This window comes from the organism of the source record quoted next, unplaced genomic scaffold (genome assembly GCF_019419815.1).
Source record: "Pyrus x bretschneideri cultivar Hongxiangsu unplaced genomic scaffold, Pyrus_bretschneideri_v1 Contig6, whole genome shotgun sequence".
Classification (NCBI taxonomy): domain Eukaryota; kingdom Viridiplantae; phylum Streptophyta; class Magnoliopsida; order Rosales; family Rosaceae; genus Pyrus; species Pyrus x bretschneideri.
The window spans coordinates 9,657,683-9,676,552 of record NW_025999798.1 but is presented as its reverse complement, the minus strand read 5'-3'; the positions used below and the strand labels follow the sequence as shown (position 1 = coordinate 9,676,552).

General features: G+C 37.4%; 2 protein-coding genes and 1 pseudogene across 2 annotated transcripts; 1 reads left to right on the top strand and 2 right to left on the bottom strand.

Moving 5' to 3' along the window:
• Positions 1–232: 232 nt before the first annotated feature.
• On the bottom strand, positions 233–1,477 carry LOC103954179 (probable aspartic proteinase GIP2). Its single transcript, XM_009365986.2, has one exon. It carries the CDS (start codon positions 1,060–1,062, stop codon positions 274–276), a length of 789 nt encoding a protein of 262 aa, XP_009364261.2. The 5' UTR covers positions 1,063–1,477; the 3' UTR covers positions 233–273.
• Positions 1,478–11,061: 9,584 nt separating this feature from the next.
• On the top strand, positions 11,062–12,457 carry LOC125471492 (annotated as a pseudogene).
• A 3,136-nt stretch (positions 12,458–15,593) lies between these two features.
• On the bottom strand, positions 15,594–17,110 carry LOC103934176 (probable aspartic proteinase GIP2). The gene has a single exon (XM_009343907.3). It carries the CDS (start codon positions 17,093–17,095, stop codon positions 15,779–15,781), a length of 1,317 nt encoding a protein of 438 aa, XP_009342182.3. The 5' UTR covers positions 17,096–17,110; the 3' UTR covers positions 15,594–15,778.
• Between the last annotated feature and the right edge of the window lie 1,760 nt (positions 17,111–18,870).

The window sequence follows — 18,870 nt, the reverse complement described above, 5'->3', positions numbered from 1 at the left end:
TTTAAATTATTTTGATTCCATCAAAATACCTTAGATATCAATATTGTCAACATTTCTACATATTATTTGAGACTAGAGAACAATTTTTATTTATTTAATTTTTTTTTTTAAGAAAAGACTCATTGATGTCCAAACTCATATTCAAAAAACTTCATAAAACACTTGGAAGAAAAAAAAAAAACACAATATAAATTATTATCTGATCACTACATGGCCAGCTAGCCACGAGCTACACTGGCAAAGACACGAATAATTTTGGCGTTCTCTTTGTCTCTAAGCAATAGATGTGAAGTTGAAATCAGCACAAGTTGTCGGTCCAGACAAGAGCGAGTTACAGAACCCAAGCCTAGACGCAGCCAAATCAAACTGCAAAAAATTTTCCTCTAACTGAAGCCCTCCGATCACAATTGAGGTCATTGGGTTACTAGGGCTCAACCCAGCATCCACAAACCCTAAACACAAAACCTCCTCGTTCACTTGCACCATTGAGTTTGCTCCCAAGAACCTCCAGTATACACTCCCACTCTGCAGCACAAAGTCGACGGTAGGCACAGCTGGCCCGACACGTGTCCTTCCGATGCGGGTTGAGTTGAAGCAAGCTCCGAAAGGCTCCACTGGTGCAACCCTAGGAATGTGAGCAGGGACTTCTTTGAGAAACAAATCCACAAACGCGGTGTAGATTGTGTTCTCCAACACCGTGTAAGGGTTGACGGTGCTAATCTTTGTGCCTCCGTAGCCGTATTCTTTAATGACTAGCAAGGAAGTGTTTAACGGCACGGTCTCGTCGTTGATTTTGATGGACTTTACGTTAATGAAATAGTCTGAAGAAGCTTGGCCTTCCATGTAAGCGGGTCCGGTGGAGTAATGGTAGAGGAGCAATGGAGTGTAAACAAGCGACTCCGACAAAACGTTGTGATTCAGCACATAAGGCCCGTTCCCGTAGAAAACGACACCATTTGAACTGGTTGAGGAGCTCAAGCAAAAAGCAAATTTTCTATGGAAACTAAAAGCGGAGGCGAATTGGGATGGAAGCCCGATTTTAGCCCTGCCGAGACCAGCCATACCGGTGACGCCATTGGCTAGTTGTGTCAAGAGAAATGTTTCGCCACAAACGAAAAGAAAGTTGGGGTGGGAAACTAGTCGTCCAGGTTGTGACCCATCTGTGGAGTGGAGGGCCAGGCGGTCTAGACCTAGCTGATTAAAATTGCCTCCTTACCTAATTATTGTGTTGGCTGGCATGAGGACGCAGGTATTATTGTTGCAGCCTGGTCTCACCGGAGGCGAGTTGCAGTCGTGACAAGACTTGGAGTTTGCAAGAGAGCATTGGGCGGAGTGGCAGCGGGAAGGCTTGTAGGTGGAGGAGACAAAGTCTTTCTTGCAGTCAACCCAGAATAACTCACCACCAAGATCTATGGTCAGTTTTAGGGGCACTAGAGGGGTTCTCTGCTTGAAGGTTGTGAGGTATTGGAGAGTAGAAGCGTTTTTTTTTTTTGACCGGAAGAACTAGGGCCTTGGGTCTGAATGATTTTTTGTTCGTCACAAATTATATGATTTGCAAATTTGACCTAAAAAATTGGTATACATAGCATTACTTACTTCACTTTATTTTTGTATAATGTTAAATGATTGTACACAAAATCAGTATTTATGTTCTTTGAACTTTCATAAACCTAATCTAGCGGCACCAATTTAGTTTATTCATTAATTTGGTCTACATAGTATTACTATGAAAACTTCATTTTAAAGAGATGACTTTTAGAGTAAAACTTTGACTGATCCTATGATTTTCTGAGACCAACTCCAACCCTTAGAGTGAAACACAAATTTTAGGTTCTAAATCTCCCATAATTTGCTCAAATCCTTGGGGGCAAATATGAGTTTTAACCCAAAACTCATTTAGGTTAGGATTCCCTTGGGTTAGTGGGCTAAGATCTACTATGATCAAATCCAACGGTAAAAAAAAAACGGTTCAAATTTAAATCCAACGGCTAAAGTATTTTTTTCATAGTGTTCCACGAGTTTCATATTCATAAAATTAAATTAAGATAGTCTACATAATTATTTTTTTTAAGTTACTTTAAGAAAAAAAATTCTTAAATTCTTTTTTTATTAATCTCGGGCTAAAACCTTCTGAGTTAAAATTTTTAAGTTTTAACTCAAGGATTGGAGATGGTTTGAATGGGTTTGTTATTCTTTGCCAGTATTTCTCACCTTTGGAGTAGTGTTTCAAGGTATAAAGCAAGGCTTGTAGCCCAAGGTTTTTGTAATATCCTGAAAAAATTGAAGTATATGAAATTGATATTCATAGTTATGAATATGTGGGCAAAGTAGGGAAATGAATCACTAAATGGTTAAGAATATTTCAGTGGGGAAATGTGAAATCCTGTTCCTGATTTTGAATATTAAATTAAGTATTTTGTAGTCGTATTAGTGGTTACGATGTATTTATACTTACAGCGGATATTTGTTCGATAAGTGAACAGATGAAAATGCCTTAGTTGGCTCAATTTAATTATACGAGGATGTATTTTATCCTCACATATTTTATCATATTCTTGATATATTTGGATAGAGGACGATCCTACGAGCATGTAGACAAAAACCGTTTGTTCATTGGAACGATAAATGAAAAGTTACGGACGTTAGAAGTTCTTAAATAAAATAGACATTTAATATTTTTGGGTTCCCATTAAATTGGGAAGGGACCAATTAGAGGAAAAAAAAAAAAAAGGCAGGAGGAGGATGGACGAACGGGAAGGAGGGGAAAGAAGAAAAAAAAAATGAAAAAATGGAAGAAAGAAGAAGAAGGGGGGCTACCCAATCAGGGAGAAAAAGAAGATGAAGGGACCAATGATGGACAGGAGAAAGGAGAGGGAAAAAAAGGAGAGGATTTTTTGTTTTTTTTTTTGGGGGGGGGGGGGGGGGGGGGGGGGAGGGGGTGGTGGTAACAACCCAGCAAAACCGGGTCATCCCTTAACCTGCGGCCCGACTCGACGAAAGTCATGGTATCGACGCCCTTTCAGGCGATTTCTCCAGTGATTAGAAGCCACACATCACCTGGAATTGACCTAGCACCCTTTCCTCTTCCAACTTCATATAAAAAAATAAAAAAATAAAAAAAAGCCCGAGTTAAATTCGTTTGATTTTGTGATAAATTCACCCGCAGGTTCGCCGTACACCTCCATTTTTGAAGGTAGTACAGTCGACCACCCCCATCAAACCACTTCTCATGAGGTTTGGAACAAAGCACAAACAACTATAGGGGTGGCGGAGAACTGGAGATGAAGGATCAAAGCCACCTATTTCTAAGGTTTCCGGTGAGTTCGAGTGAAATTGGGGCATTTCCCGACCAAATTGGCCTTGGTCACAGGTATGAAACTTGCTCTACTCATTGAGATATACAATTCTGTAAAATTTTATAATTTTTGGAGTTAGTTGAATTTTACGGCGAGTCAAGGAGGCCGGCATCCATGTACGGCGGTGTGTGGGCCGAGGCACCCCCTAACCATACTAAGCTAAATTTTGATGGCCTAATTCCATATTTGACATCCTATTAACAAAATTCCATTGTTTGAGTATAATTTCGTTAAGGTCCGACACTTCAATAGTATAACAATCGACGATCCGACAGTTGGATCGTCACCAAACTTTGATACATTATAGTACATAATATTTGAGGACCATAGAAACTTACGGATCAAGAATCTAACATATGGATCTTCCCAAATTGGATTTGTAAGTTCATAAAATAAAACGTTGACCGCCACTGAAAATTATGATTGGCAGAGATCCAACCGTTGGATCGTGGTAAGATTTTAGGAGGTTCTATGAGCATAGTAAGGACCTTAGGAAGTTATGGATCTAAAATCTGATGTGTGGATCTTCTAGATCAAATTACAGACAGTTGTGGACCCTACGTTGACCGAGTGTTGACTTTTGGTCAACATGTCTCAAAATGTTCTAAATAATAAAATTAGTACTACAAGAGACTAAGTGAAGTCTAGTGGGCCTATATTGGTTAGAGAATGACTTGAATATTTGCATAAATGAATTAAAAATGAATTGTGAACTACAATTGGCTTGATCCCTCAAAAGGGTACGTAGGCAGTCTAACGAGAAGTTAGATGCAACCATAAAATAAATGAGAATAAATTTTAGTGGAAAATCTTCAAAGAAAGAAATGTTAGAATGGTTGTTAACCTAAAAGGTAACAATGACATTTTTGGCCTACCATTAAATGTATTTCTGAAAAAAATTGGCGAGGCGGGGCAGGGCGTTACAAATGGTATCAGAGCAAATGATCCTACCTTACAATATGCAATATTATTGATGGTTGTGGATGTGAATTGCATTGATTTTGCACTATTTCATAAGTTCTTTGACTAATGAGGAATTTATGTGAAATACCTATATTGTGGATCACTATGAAGTGAATTGAATTGAGTATGAGTAGAAAATTTTAAAATGTCATATTTTATGTATAGCTATAAGAATGAGCGTTTGATTTAAAGTTTTCGGATTACTCTTGAATTAAGTTGATATTATGTTATTCATTATTAAGATTTTGAACACTAAGATGATTGTGAAATTGTGACAAGTAGATGGAAAAGTCGTATTATACCTGTGCAATTGAGAAATGTTGAATTGGGCGAAAAGGCCCATGAAAGTTGATTTGGGTGGAAAAGGCCCGTGGATGTTGATTTGGGCAAAAAGGCCCGTGGATGTTAATTTGGGCGTGATGGCCTGTGGAATGGGAGGAATGTTTGATTGGGCAAAATGGCCCGTGGATGTTTGATTGGGCAAAATGACATGTGGATGTTTGATTGGGTAAAGTGGCCCGTGAATGTTGATTTGGGCAAAATGACTCATGAAATGTGGAGAAATAATTGAATGGGCACAAAGACCCAGAGTTTCCAGGAGAAAAGCTCCATGTGTGGGTTGTGAGAATGAGTCATCAATATGGTGTGTATCGACCAGGTATATTACAATCTTTTCCAGTTGCTAGTCACTTATTGGGATAAAAGAAAACGGTGATGAAATTGTTGTTTTGCCAATGATATTTATGGCTGGAAAATTTAAGTATGTGAAATTCTGATAGTTATTTGGCTGATAATGGCTACGATGGGAAAATATGGTAATTGTTTTGCCCAAAAATGAATAGGGCAAAATTTTTATGATGTTTGGTATCGCCAGTGAATGTGGCTAGAATTTCTGATATTGATTCTGCAAATAAATGTTGCTGGGAATCTGAGTATATGGGTGAGAATCACGATGATTTATTGGTTGATTTTTTTTTTGTTTTATTTTGAGCTTGAATAAAATCGTAGACTGAGGTTATGATTTTACTATAAATGGAATGGTGGGATTAGCTTTAAATTCCTTTTCGTTAATCGATGGTAGAAATTTCGTGGACGAGATTTATTTTAATAGGGGTCGAATGTAATATCCTGAAAACATTTAAGTATATGAAATTGATATTCATATTTATGAATATGTGGGCAAAGTAGGGAAATGAATCACTAAATGGTTAAGAATATTTCAGAGGGGAAATATGAAATCCCGTTCCTGATTTTGATTATTAAATTAAGTATTTTGTAGTCGTATTAGTGGTTAAGACGTATTTATATTTACGGCGGATATTTGTTCGATAAGTGAAAAGAAAAAATGCCCTAGTTGGCTCAATGTAATTATACGAGGACATATTTTATCATATTCTTGATATATTTGAATAGAGGACGATCTTACGAGCGCGTAGGCAAAAACCGTTTGTCCATTGGAACGAGAAACGAAAAGTTACGGACGTTAGAAGTTCTTAAATAAAATTGAAATTTTGGGTTCCCATTAAATTGGGAAGGGACCAATTAGAAAAAGAAAAAGGAATAAAAAGAAAAGGGAGGAAGATGATGGATGAACGGGGATGAGGGGAAAGAAGAAAAAAAAAACGAAAAAAGGGAAGAAGGAAGAATAAGGGGGGCTACCCAATCGGGGAGAAAGAGAAGAAGGATGGACGAATGACAGACAGGGGAAAGAAGAAAAAAAAAACGAAAAAAAGGGAAGAAGGAAGAATAAGGGGGGTTACCCAATCGGGGAGAAAGAGAAGAAGGATGGACGAATGACAAATAGGAGAAAGGAGAGAGAAGAGAAAGGAGAGGGAAGAGGGAAGAAAAGAAGAGGAACCGAGGGGGGGAGGGTAACAACCCAGCCAAACCCGGTCATCCTTTAACCGGCGGCCCAACCTGGCAAAAGCCATGGTTTCCGACGCCCTTTCAAAATATTTCTCCAGCGATTAGAAGCCACACATCCCCTGGGATTGACCTAGCACCCCTTTCTCTTCCAATTTCATCAAAAAAATGGAGTTAAATTGGTTTGATTTCGTGATAAACTCACAGGCGGGTTCGTGAGGTGTACGACTAAATTCCTCCATTTTTTAAGATAGTTCGACCACCAACATCAAACTACTCCTCATGAGGTTTGGAACAAAGCCCAAACAACTATAGGGGTGGCAGAGCACTGAAGGTAAAGGATCGAAGCCACCAATTTCTTGGGTTTCTGGTGAGTTCGAGTGAAATTGGGACCTTTCTAGGCCAAATTGGCCTTGGTCACAGGTATGAAATTTGCTCTTTTCATTGAGATATACAATTCTGTAAAATTTTATAATTTTTGGAGTTAGTTGAATTTCTGGCAAATCAGGGCGGTTGACCGTTGTGTGTGGTGGCGTGTGGGCCAAAGCACCCCTTGACCACCCTAAGCTAAATTTTGATGCCTTGATTCCATATTGGACATCCAATTAACGGAATTCCATTGTTTGAGTACAATTTCGTTAAGGTCTGACACTTGAATATTATAGCAATCGACGATTCGACCGTTGGATTATCATCAAACTTTGATACATTATAGTACATAATATTTGAGCACCATAGAAACTTATGGATCGGGAATCTAATGTATGGATCTTCCCCAATTGGATTTGTAAGTTTGTAAAATAAAACATTGACCGCCACTAAAAATTGTGATTGACGGAGATCTGACTGTCGGATCGTGGTAAGATTTTAGTATGATGTTCTATGAGCATAGTAAGGACCTTAGAAAGTTACGGATCAAAAATCTGATGTGCGGATCTTCTAGATAGAATTACGGAGAGTTGTGGACCCTACCATTGACTGAGAGTTGACTTTTGGTCAACATGTCTCAAAACGTTTTAAATACTAAAATTAGTACTATAGGAGACTAAGTGAAGTCTAGTGGGCCTACATTGGTTAGAGAGTGACTTGAATATTTTCATAAACGAATTAAAAATAAATTGTGAACTACGATTGGCTTGATCCCTCAAAATGGTATGTAGGTAGTCTAACGAGAAGTTAGATGCAACCGTAAAATAAACGAGATTAAATTTTAATGGAAAATCATCAAAGAAAGAAATGTTAGAATGGTTGTTAACCGAAGGGGTAGCAATGACATTTTTGGCCAACCATTAAATGTATTTCCGAAAAAAATTAGCGGGGCGGGACGTTACAGTTTTTCTTAAGAACATGGGATTAACTACTTGGACACCTTTAGTACTATTGTGAGGCATACCACTGTCAGAATTATTCTAGTTCTTGCTGCCATTAATCATTGGAATCGCAAAAATTAGACATATATAATGCCTTTTTACATGGATATTTTGTAACGACCTAAAATTTCGGTTTTATAATTTTTTAAACATATGATTTTATTACTTATTATTTACTATATATTACTATATTATTTCTATATTTTATTTAATATAATTTTAAATAGGATTTTGTGTGGCCGTGGGGCCCATACCCCATTTCCCATTTTCTCCGTGTTTCCCTTTTCCCTTACATTCTGGAATCCTCTTGAACTAGCTCTATCTTTCTCTCTTCCCCCTACCTTGATAACCCCATCTCTTTCAGCTTACCTCTTTTCTTCTCTCAAACTTATCACAGACAACCAAGCCTCAAGGGGTCGATTGCACCCCAGATCCTTACTTTATTTCCTCCCTCTCATCCCTGTCAACATTGCAACCTTGCATGCACGTTTGAACATTGGCAACCTAACTCGGAATCCAACAAAACCGAGGTGAGTTCAAGGTCGATTTGAGTTTTGTTGTGCCCTCACTTCATGTGTATATCTTTATGTATGTGCCCAGATTTCGGTTGTCTTCTCCATGTAAACTTCGATGAGTTTGTGAAGTTTTGAGGTTGTGCTTTACTCGAATCGATCTAGGTACTTAAATACCTTTCTGCATGTAAAAATTGGTTAGAAAATCATTATCTTTGACATGCATGCACTCTGCCTTCCATTTCCAGATTTCGACGAGGAAACTAGCAAGTTGCAGACCATTTCAGGCCATTAATCGGTTTTGTTTTGTTATAATTTGGTATAATCTTGTTCCTTACTTGTCTAGCTTCATTTTGATGTTTAAATGGTAATTTTTTATTGTGACTTGACCCCAAATCGGAGCCGAGGAAATTTCCTGGCTAAAAGTCCAGCTTTCTCCTTCGTTGGGTCCAGTGACCCGTGAACTCAATCAGGTCGAGCCGACCCGCAACCCAATTTGAACTCAGCCCAAACCTTTGGGCCATGTAACCCATTAACCCAAGCCCAATTCCTTTAACCCAGTAACTTAGGCCTAAAGGCTTGACCCAATAACCCTAACCTAGGCCTAACTCAATAATCGGCCCAACCCTACAACCCAAGCCCAGATCCGACCAATTGACTGTTAACCCAACCCGTTGATCGTTGACCCAACCCGTTGACTTTTCGATCAGCGTTGACTATTAACTAGTCAACGTTGACTTTTGGGTTGACTTTTTCAGGTTTCGGCCAAGACCCCTCATAGACTAATTTTGACATCCTGATTCCAAATCCACACTCCGTTTTCACAAATTCAATCATTTTAGTAGAGTTTCACTAATTGGTCCTCGTATGTGTTTAGGTACGATTGTTAGTGGCGATCTAGTTCTTCCTAGTTCAAGCGACTCCCTAGCAGCGGAATATTTGTCAATGAACCCCTTCTAAACCTGCATGTTTATATAAAATATTAGGATTGCATGCATATCTTATTTCATAATTTGAGCATGTTTTAAAGTATGTTTTACGGATTTCCATATTTTTGGTTTATAGAGAATTTATGATTTATTTAAATTGCTTTACGAAATATTTATGATTTATCTAATTTACATTCTCCTAAAGGTTATGAACTATTGCTTTTATATGTAAGAAATTCGGTGGATTTACGAATATGAATTAGCATAGCTTTATTTGACGAGGTTTTGAGCTTTTGAGCTCTAACGTTTTGGCATGAGTTTTTGAGATATGTTTTCTATAAATATCTAGTGGGTTATCATACAACACATCTACACAACACGAGTATATAGAAGTCTATGGCCATAGGACACAGTTAAGGATACTTATGGTATACCCCTCAGCTTTACTGGTGGAACCAGTGTCGGACAGCTTCACTATCAACGACTAGTGTTGATGTGTGATGTTATATGTTTCTTTTTTGGGGTAACCCAGAGTCATACAGCTTCACCTTCGGGTGATGGAGCTACCATATTTCTTCATTGGCGTAACCCAGTGTCGTACAGCTTCACCTTTGGGTGATAGACAGGTACTGCCTTCGGACGAATGGGGAATGAGATATTTATGCCATACCCCCAACTTCACTAGCCTAGGGCTAGTGTCGATGTGTGATGTTATATATTTCTTCTCCGACGTAACCCGCAATCATACATTTTCACCTTCGGGTGATGGGGCCTACCATGTTTCTTCACTAGCGTAACCCAGTGTCGTACAGCTTCACCTTCGGATAATGGACAGGTACTGCCTTCGGGCACCTATGATACCCCTAAAAAGTACAGTATTGATGAGATTTACCAATTTGCCTTTGGGTGTTTTGATATCATTTTTAGGGATGATTTTACAGCTACGCACATTTCCTGCATGCTAGAGTTTTAGCAAAACCTATAGGTAGTATTATATATGTGTTTTCAAAATAGGGGGTTATTATGTTGAGAAAAGAAAATGGTTTTCTTATTATTAGTATTATTATTATAAACTTTGGTCCACTCTCCCTTTTGTTTTGCACCTTTTTCAGGAGTTAGAATCGAGGAATTCAATCCTGTCGTCAGGGCATTTCCGGATAGGTATCATCGAGTCTTCTCAGTGTAGGACTCACTTCTTTATTCATATATTTTATTGTAATACTTCATATATTCCTTGATTAGTTGTATGCACTAAACATGTTTCCGCATGGACATATCTCTTTCTAATTATATATTTTATTTATATGCATGTTTAAAATGGCTTCGCCACCCCCCGGGTGTTATAATCTTAACATATAGCTTAACTGGTTCCAATCCTGTGAAGATACAAAAGGTGGTTTAAGAGCTCTTTAAGGTATTTGAGTTAAAAGACATGGGTCAGCTTACTTATTTTTTGAGTTTGCAAGTTCAATATAATGGAGATGTTTTTGTTAATCAATCCAAATACATTAAGGATTTGGTTCACAAAGCAGGAATGGACTTATGTAAACCTACAACCACTCCTTGTAAACCTTATCATCAAATGCTTCATTCAGAAGGACAAATTTTGACAGACCCAACCACCTATAGAAGCATTGTGGGTTCCTTATAATATCTAACTTTTACTAGGCTAGATATTGCCTTTGTAGTGAATATAGTATGTTGGTTCATGACTTCACTAACTGATATCCATTTTGAAGTTGTCAAGAGAATTATTCGATATCCCCAAGGAACTATAAACACTAATATTGTTTTTTCTGCAAACACAATTACAAAGCTTAATGCTTTTTCAGATTCTGATTGGGTTGCAGATTTGAATACTCGAAGATCAATTATTGGTTATGTGGTTTATTTAGGGAATAATCCAATCTCTTGGCAGTCTAAGAAACAAAACTCAGTGTGAAGGAGCTCTGTTGAGGCTGAATATAAAGCCTTATCACATACTGCAGTAGATATAGCTTGGGTACGAAATATATTGAAGGACTTGGGAATGTTCTTACAAGTTCCACCAACAATTCACTGTGACAATATGTTTGCCATTGCATTAAGTGCAGATCTAGTTTTTCACTCAAGGATAAAACATATTGACACAGATTACCATTTTGTAAGGGACAGAGTGCAACGAGGAGATTTGGAGGTTTTATACATTCCAACTGAAGACCAAACTGCAGATGTCGTCACTAAAGGTCTTCACAATCTCTCATTTGTCAATCCAATCTCAAACTGGAAAATCCCAGTTGAGATTACGGGGGGATGTTGAAGATATATGACTACTGCCATATCATTTGACACATCATCACAGTTAGATAGGAATGCCACATCAGCTATTGTAGTATGTTAGTTTGTTAAAAGTTAGTTACATTGGTAGATTAGTTGACAAGCTAGATTCGGCTGCTATATAAGCTTGTATTAAATCATTGTGGGATGATCTTTTTCATCTTTCTAAGAAATAATAAAGTCTGCATTCTCTTGATTTTCTCTCTACATTTCTTCTTATTCAGTTCTTATATTTTTCTGCAAAACATTCATCTGTGTATACCTTGATGAATGTTATCACCACCCAGGTAAACTCGTCTCAATCCCCAACTTCCTCTTCATTTGTAGTCAGATGTATCTCTTGGCAAAGCTTCCCACTACCATCAAGGGTTTCGCTGGACTTGGCAAGGATAAAATTGGAATTTCATCCCAATTCGCTTTCGCTTTCAGGTTCAGCAAAAAGTTTGCCATTTGCTTGCCTTCTTCCACAAAATCATACGGCTGTTATTTTCTTTGGTCTCGGCCCTTATGTTTTGCTCCCTAGTATGGATGTGTCCAACTCGCTTACTTACACCTCATTGCTCCTCAACCCTTTCACCACAGCCCTGGCTTACGTGGAAGGTAAGCCTTCGGCTGAATATTTCATCAACGTAACGTCTATCAAAATGAACGACCTTACATTGCCGTTAAATTCTTTGTGACTCATCTTAGATCAAAACGGCCATGGTAGTACAAAAATTAGCACCGTTAATCCCTACACAGTGTTGGAAAGCGCAATCTTCAACACTCTTAGTTGGGCATTTCTGAAATTACTCCCCGCTTCAATTCCTAGATTGGGATACATAGAGCCTTACGGACAATGCTTTAACTCGTCCTACATCAGAGAGAACGACGTGCTTAGTATTGATTTGGTGTTGCAGAGTGAGAGTGTGTACTGGAGGCTGTCTAGACCAAACTCGATGGTGCAAGTCAAAAAAGACGTGGTGTGTTTGTCATTTGTTGATGCTGGGCAAAGTCCAACCCCTAGGACTTCCATTGTGATCCGAGGGCATCAATTGGAGGAGAATCTTCTCCAATTTGATTTGGTTAATAAGAAGTTTGGATTCAGCTCCTCACTACTGTCTCAAAAGATCAGTTGTTCCAACTTCAACTTCACTTCTACTGCTTAGAGAGAAAGTGTCCTTTAGGTGGTCCTACCTGGTGTGCTTTCATTGTTTATTATAATGTTTCTTCCTTTTATTAAAACAATAATATTGTTTTATATTGTAGGTGTTTATTAATCTTCTTGAATCTTGATTGCTTTCAATGCAATATTTGGCATCATGACAAATCTATTTATTTGATATTTTACTAAAAAAATATTGTTGTATAATTTTGTATATGAAACAACTAGTCCTACCATTGGAGGATTGGAATGGTACTACTTCTCACGATGTATTTACTTTTAGGGTGATTTTGTGAAAAATTAATAAAAAGTTACAATATTAATAATAGATCAACAATATTTATGTTAAGTTGATCATGTATTGTGATACTTAAATGCCTTTAAAATAAACAAAAAGTACAAAATCTGCAACTACAGCTAGCACCCACTTCAACTAACACTCTATTTCTTATAGTTTTATATTTGGAATAAGTCAATACGGATCAGACATTGCATTGTTTCCTGATTCTGTTTTTTACATTTGGATCCAGACACTGAGTTGCAGCGTCCATTTATTGGTTTTGTTTTTTCCATCACTCACACGCCTCCTACATGTTCCTTTGTACATTTGGATTCAAACACTGCAAATGCAGTGTCCGTTTCCTGGTTCTGTTTTTCACTTTTGGATTCAGACACTGTGTTGTAGTGTATGTTTCCTGGTTCTATTTTTTTTCATCACTCACACGTCTCCTACACTTCACACCTCACGGGACTCCTAATTTTACATTTAGATTCAGACACTGTAATACAATGTTTGTTTCCTAGCTTTGCTTTTTACATTTAGATTCAAACACTATAATGCAGTGTCCGTTTTCTAATTCTGTTTTTTAACAATTGGATTCAGACACTACAATACAGTGTCCATTTCCTGGTTCTGTTTTTTACATTTGGATTCGAACACTACAATGCAGTGTCCGTTTCCTGGTTCCTTATTATTATTATTATTATTATTATTATTTTTAGTTGACTCCTTCATGTAAACATAGGGTAAGAGAGTGATAAAATATACATATTTTAACTATTTATTGGATTCAGATAATCTCAAGATCAGTTCTAGAGGAATAGAAATCCAACGGCCGAATCCTCTTCCCCCTCAACTTTTATTTCTCCCTCGCACCCCCACACCCCATCGTTGTTAACAAACCCCAAATTCAATTGCAGGTCATCTGTGCTTTAAGTCTGATTTATTTTCACTATCCTTTACTGTTTTAGTTTCTTATTTGTGATCTCTTTCTTCTTGTTCATCTTTGAGATTTCTCTCACTCTAATTCTTTCATAGTTATGAAAAAGATCTCTGCAACCAAAAGACATTGATTTGCACGACCCCTCTCTTTGTTGTTTCATTAACATCGGCTAAGATTTTAAGGTCAAAGGACTTGCAACTGAGGGATGCGGTGGTGGTGGGGCTGGGTAAGGTGAGTGACTTACAATTGGTGGTTGTGGGTTAGGTGGGTTGTGGCAGTGTTGGGGCTGATTTTGAGGTGGGGTTGAATTTAATTTGGAATTTGAGGAGTTGGTGGTTTGAGGTTGAAAGCTTCGAAGTGAGGGAAAAAGAGAAGAGTTAAGGGGGAAAAGAGGAAGGATAAGAGATTTTGGTCATTTGATTTGTATCAATGGATGAGATCCATCAGCTAGGAGGATCTCCACAAATTGATCTGGAGATGATCTAAATTCATATTTATAATAGATTAAGCCCATATAACATTTATAAAGAGAGAAAGAGAGAGTGAATGATAGAATAGTCAAATTCTAACTATTTATAATGACTAAAAACCTATGTGGCATTTATTATTGACCTATGCCTAATTAATAAAAATATATCATTGATTAAGTCCAAAACAAAAATACTCCATTGATATATGGCTTAATAGTAAAGTTTTTGTTGACTTTTGCCTAAATTACCTTTACTTTTATGCAATTAAGTTTGAATTATCATCAATTTAATTTGAATGAATGTAATATAAATTATTATCTCGTTTGTCAGAAAAGAAAATAGTGCTTATCATGAAATGTTATTGTATTTATTCATTGAGATTTTTTAAGAATTATTCTATTTGGTGTAGAACTGTTGTAATCATTCTTGTCTTAAAGTGCATTTTTAGTCGATTTACAAGTTGTGGCCTTCTTGAATTAACATATGAGAGAAGTAAGAGAGATAACCCACTCTATAACCACTTAAACAGAAATCCCTATGTGAGGAGTGAATTTAGGAAATTACCTTCGTTCAATTGTTCTTTGTAGGATCGAATAGTTTATAGGGAAACGAATCCGAATATATTTATTTATGATGATCCCATTATATGATTACTCATATCCCATTATCTCCAATTCATTTTGTTAATTACAGTTTGTCTTTTTCTTGTATTGACTTTTACCCCCTCCAGTATTTTAACATTTTTTGTGTGTACCATTTTGCATTGACTTTGTATGGCGTTTGGAGCTGTGGGCGAGGAAGCTAAGCGTTCGAAGATGGAAAATAATAGAACTAGGGACTAGGAAATTGTGGATAATGGTAGAGTGTTTAAAATTTTAAATTAAATTTGTAAGTTAAATGTCACTTAGTATTACATATAGTAGTATTTTTCTTTACTTATAAATGAAATATCTTATGTTCGATTTTTGCTAAAGGTAAATTTAAATCACATTATTGACTCTGCCAAAGTGTGACTCTCTATAGGCTTTCCATTACATCATGTTTTAGGTACGATATTTTATAATGCTGGCAAGAGAATTATGCTAAAAATATAATGTGACGAATAGTCTATGAAAAACCTATTTTTTAGAGAGTTTATTTAACATTTGTCTAATATAAATAGTGTGTGGCTTTTCATATTGACTTTTAACTTATTGCCTTTGGGCTGGTGAGCAGGCACACTAGAAAATTGTTATGAATAGAATGGGGACTCGATGAAAATTTACTTGTTGCCGCGTCTCTTGACTTTGATTTTATTTTTTAATTAACACTTCAAACCTTCATTTTTTTTAATCTAAACCAACCAATTCGAGTTTAGAGGAGGATATATCTCTTACTTTACTGTATCCGTATCCAATTTGGAATAGAAGGGATATGCGACTAATAAGTCCATCATGTGTATGATATTTGTAAATTTGGAAATCTTATTCTCCAACATTGTATACAACTAATAAAAGCTGAGGTATTTAGAAAAAAGATTAACAAAGTGTAAGCGTTGCATAAATCGTAATCATCCTGACCATTATTCATAATGTAATTACCAAAATGAAAAAAATTACAAATAACAGTTGAATCATAAGGTCCTCTAACTTCTTAAGCATTAGAAGTGAAGTTGAAGTTTGCACAAGTTGTCCGACTGAACAAGAGCGAGGAACTAAACCCAAGCTTAGAAGCAGCCAAATCAATCTGCACCAAATTATCCTCCAGTTGGTGCCCACCAATCACAATAGAAGTCCTTGGCCTTTCACCTCCATCCACAAAACCTAAACACAACACATGGTCGCTTACCTGCACCATTGAATTTGCTCCAAATATCCTCCAGTACACACCCTCGCTTTGCAACACGAGATCAATTTGAGGCACAGCAGGCCCAACCCTCGTACTACCAATGTTCTTCGAATTGAAGCATGCTCCGAAAGGCGCTACTGCTTTCACTCTTGGGATGTTTGCAACCTCTTTCACAAATGCATTGACCACGGCATTGTAGATTGATGTCTCCAAAACCGTGTAAGGATTCACAGTGCTGAGCTTCGTGCCACCATACCCTTCATTGTCAATAGCCAGCAATGAAGTATTCAATGTAACAACCTTTTCGTTGATCTTAATTGACTTCACCTTGATGAAGTAGTCTGAAGAAGGCTCGCCTGTGAAATAAGCACCTGCTGTGCTGACAAGGTTGAGGATCAGTGGGGTGAAAATAAGTGACTTGGACACGTCAATATTGGGAAGCAGATTATAAGGCCCATCCCCGAAGATTACAACACCTTTAGAACTCGTTGAAGAGCTCAAACAAATTGCGAATTTTCGGCGGAAGCTAAAGGCGGAAGCGAATTGGGAAGGAAGCCCAATTTTAGCCCGGCCGAGGCCAGCCATGCCCTTGACACCACTGGCTAGACCTTCCAACAAAAATGCATAACCACAAGTGAAGAGTAGGTTGGGGACAGAGACCAGCCTACCAGGATTGGACCCATCTGTGGATTGGATGGACACCATGTCTTGACCAAGGTCACCGCCCCCGGCGGTGGGGTTGATGGGGTTGTCCAGTAAGAGACCACATGTGTTGTTGTTGCAGCCTGGAGATGGGGGAGAGTAGCATTCTGTAGTACAAGACTTGGAGTTTGCGAGTGAGCATTGAGCGGAGTTGCAACGGGCAGGCTTGTAGGTGGATGAGATATAATCTTCACATTCAACCCAAAGGAACTGACCTCCAAGATGTACTGTGAGTTTTATGGGGACAAGAGGGGATCTTTGGCTCAAAGTGGTGAGGTATTGGAGGGTGGAGGAGTCTTTTGTTACTGGAAGGAGAAGGGCTTTTGGTCTGAAAGATGCCGATTTGGCTAGTGACGGGACGAAGATCAAGTGGAAGAGTAATGAGCAAAAGAGAAGGCAATGAAATGAGGAGGAAGCCATTGTTAATTGATTGCTGGCAATTGATAGAGATGGTCGAAGAAGTGAGAGGGCATTGCTACCAATTTATAGGTTTTAGAAGTCATCTACATTTTTAACCAAAAAAATATATATATAACTAGAGTCTTCGAATACTTGGCGAGCTTGCGAGGAACCGACGCTTTGTCAAACTTGGCAACTTGGGGATATTCTGTTATCTATATCCTTATTATGCCAGCTAAATCCATGGTTTTCATCCTTCCTGTGGCTACTTTGTCTCTTTAGATAGCTTTGAATTTCATGGTGTTTGTCCTCTGTTTAATTGTAATATTTTTACCCCTCGTCAATCAAATTGGCTCATCTATTGATGACAAAGTAACAAACAGGAAAGAAGGTTAACTTCTGGAACATTACTTGGAGAGCTTAACAGGAACAACACTATCAATAAAAGTATTTCAATCAAACTTATGTAGTTTTGAGAAGAGCTTATAGTTGAAGTAGTTAATTAAGGGTACAAGTCAGTAATACAGTTAGAAATATAGTTAGCAAGTTTGTTAGTATTTGGTTAGTGTTGTTAGGCTTTCTAGTATAAAAACGGAGTTGTGTAATATCTCTCTTTAGTTAATACAAGTCTCATATTTCTCTCTCTAAACTCTCCATGTTCATCTTCTTTGTCTTTCTTCTAATTTTCTCTTCGAATCTCAAATATTTCAATATAGTTAACAAAGAGTATGTATTCTTACCTGAGGTTTTGTATTCTTAGGGGAATTGGTGTGCATGGCCGTCCTACAAGGACTCCTCGGTGTTCTTGAGATGTTATTGTGTTTCCTTTCTTCTTTTTGCGTTAAAGTAAGCACGAATGGTGCTGTTAGGAACTCTCTCGACTTGGCTTGTTTTGGTGTTATTTTTCGAGATCATAATGAATTGGCACTTGATGGTTTTGCGGGATCCCTATGGTTGACGACTTGACGTCATCTTTAGAGGCTGAGTTTCATGCTGTTATTCATGTTGTCTCCTTTACTTGGGATAACGGTTGGCATTTTTATGGAATGAGCGTGATTTCTCTTTCGTTGTTCATTTTCGTTCAACTCCATCTAATGAGGTGCATTGACCTATTCGCGTTCGTGGCACAATTTCATGTGATTGCATGCGGGGTAGCGGGTATGGGTGTGCCATATATAGTCTGAAAGTAATTATGCATGTGACAGATTGCTTAGTTAGTTATTGAGTTGACTGTTCGAGTAGTTTTTTGTGGGATTTTAGTCCTCCTCGTGTTACTGCAGTTTATCTTCATAATGCTTTTCAACTTCCTTGTCAGAGATTTTGTTAAGAGAATTATTAGTATCTCATTACTAATTCTTAGCTGAAGTTCATATCTTGTTATGTAGTATGACTCGCTTAATGAAATAAATTTGGGTAAAGTACAAAAAACTACCTCAACTATTGGTGTCACGACACTTTTATACCTTATCTTTTAAAATTAACAATGTCATACCTCATCTTTAGAATTTGTGTCAATGTTATACCTTTCGTTAGCTTGGCCGTTTATTTCTTAGTTAAATGCTAACGTGGCTTGATCCGAGACCTATTTTTTATTAAAAAATTAATAAAATATTATTAAAAACTAAAAAAAATCATTTAATATTTTTAAATATTAAAATAATAAAGAAAAGTAAATAAAAAAATTAAAAAAAAACCTCAGGTCCGTTCGTCCCTCCCCCCTTTATCTCTTCCCTATCTTCCTGCAACCCAGAAAGAAGAAGAAGAAGAAGAAGAAGAGGAAAAAAAACAAAAAAACC

Excerpts from the sequence above, each read along its gene's own strand:
- LOC103954179 (XM_009365986.2), bottom strand. The coding sequence starts at position 1,062 with ATGGCTGGTCTCGGCAGGGCTAAAATCGGGCTTCCATCCCAATTCGCC.
- LOC103934176 (XM_009343907.3), bottom strand. The coding sequence starts at position 17,095 with ATGGCTTCCTCCTCATTTCATTGCCTTCTCTTTTGCTCATTACTCTTC.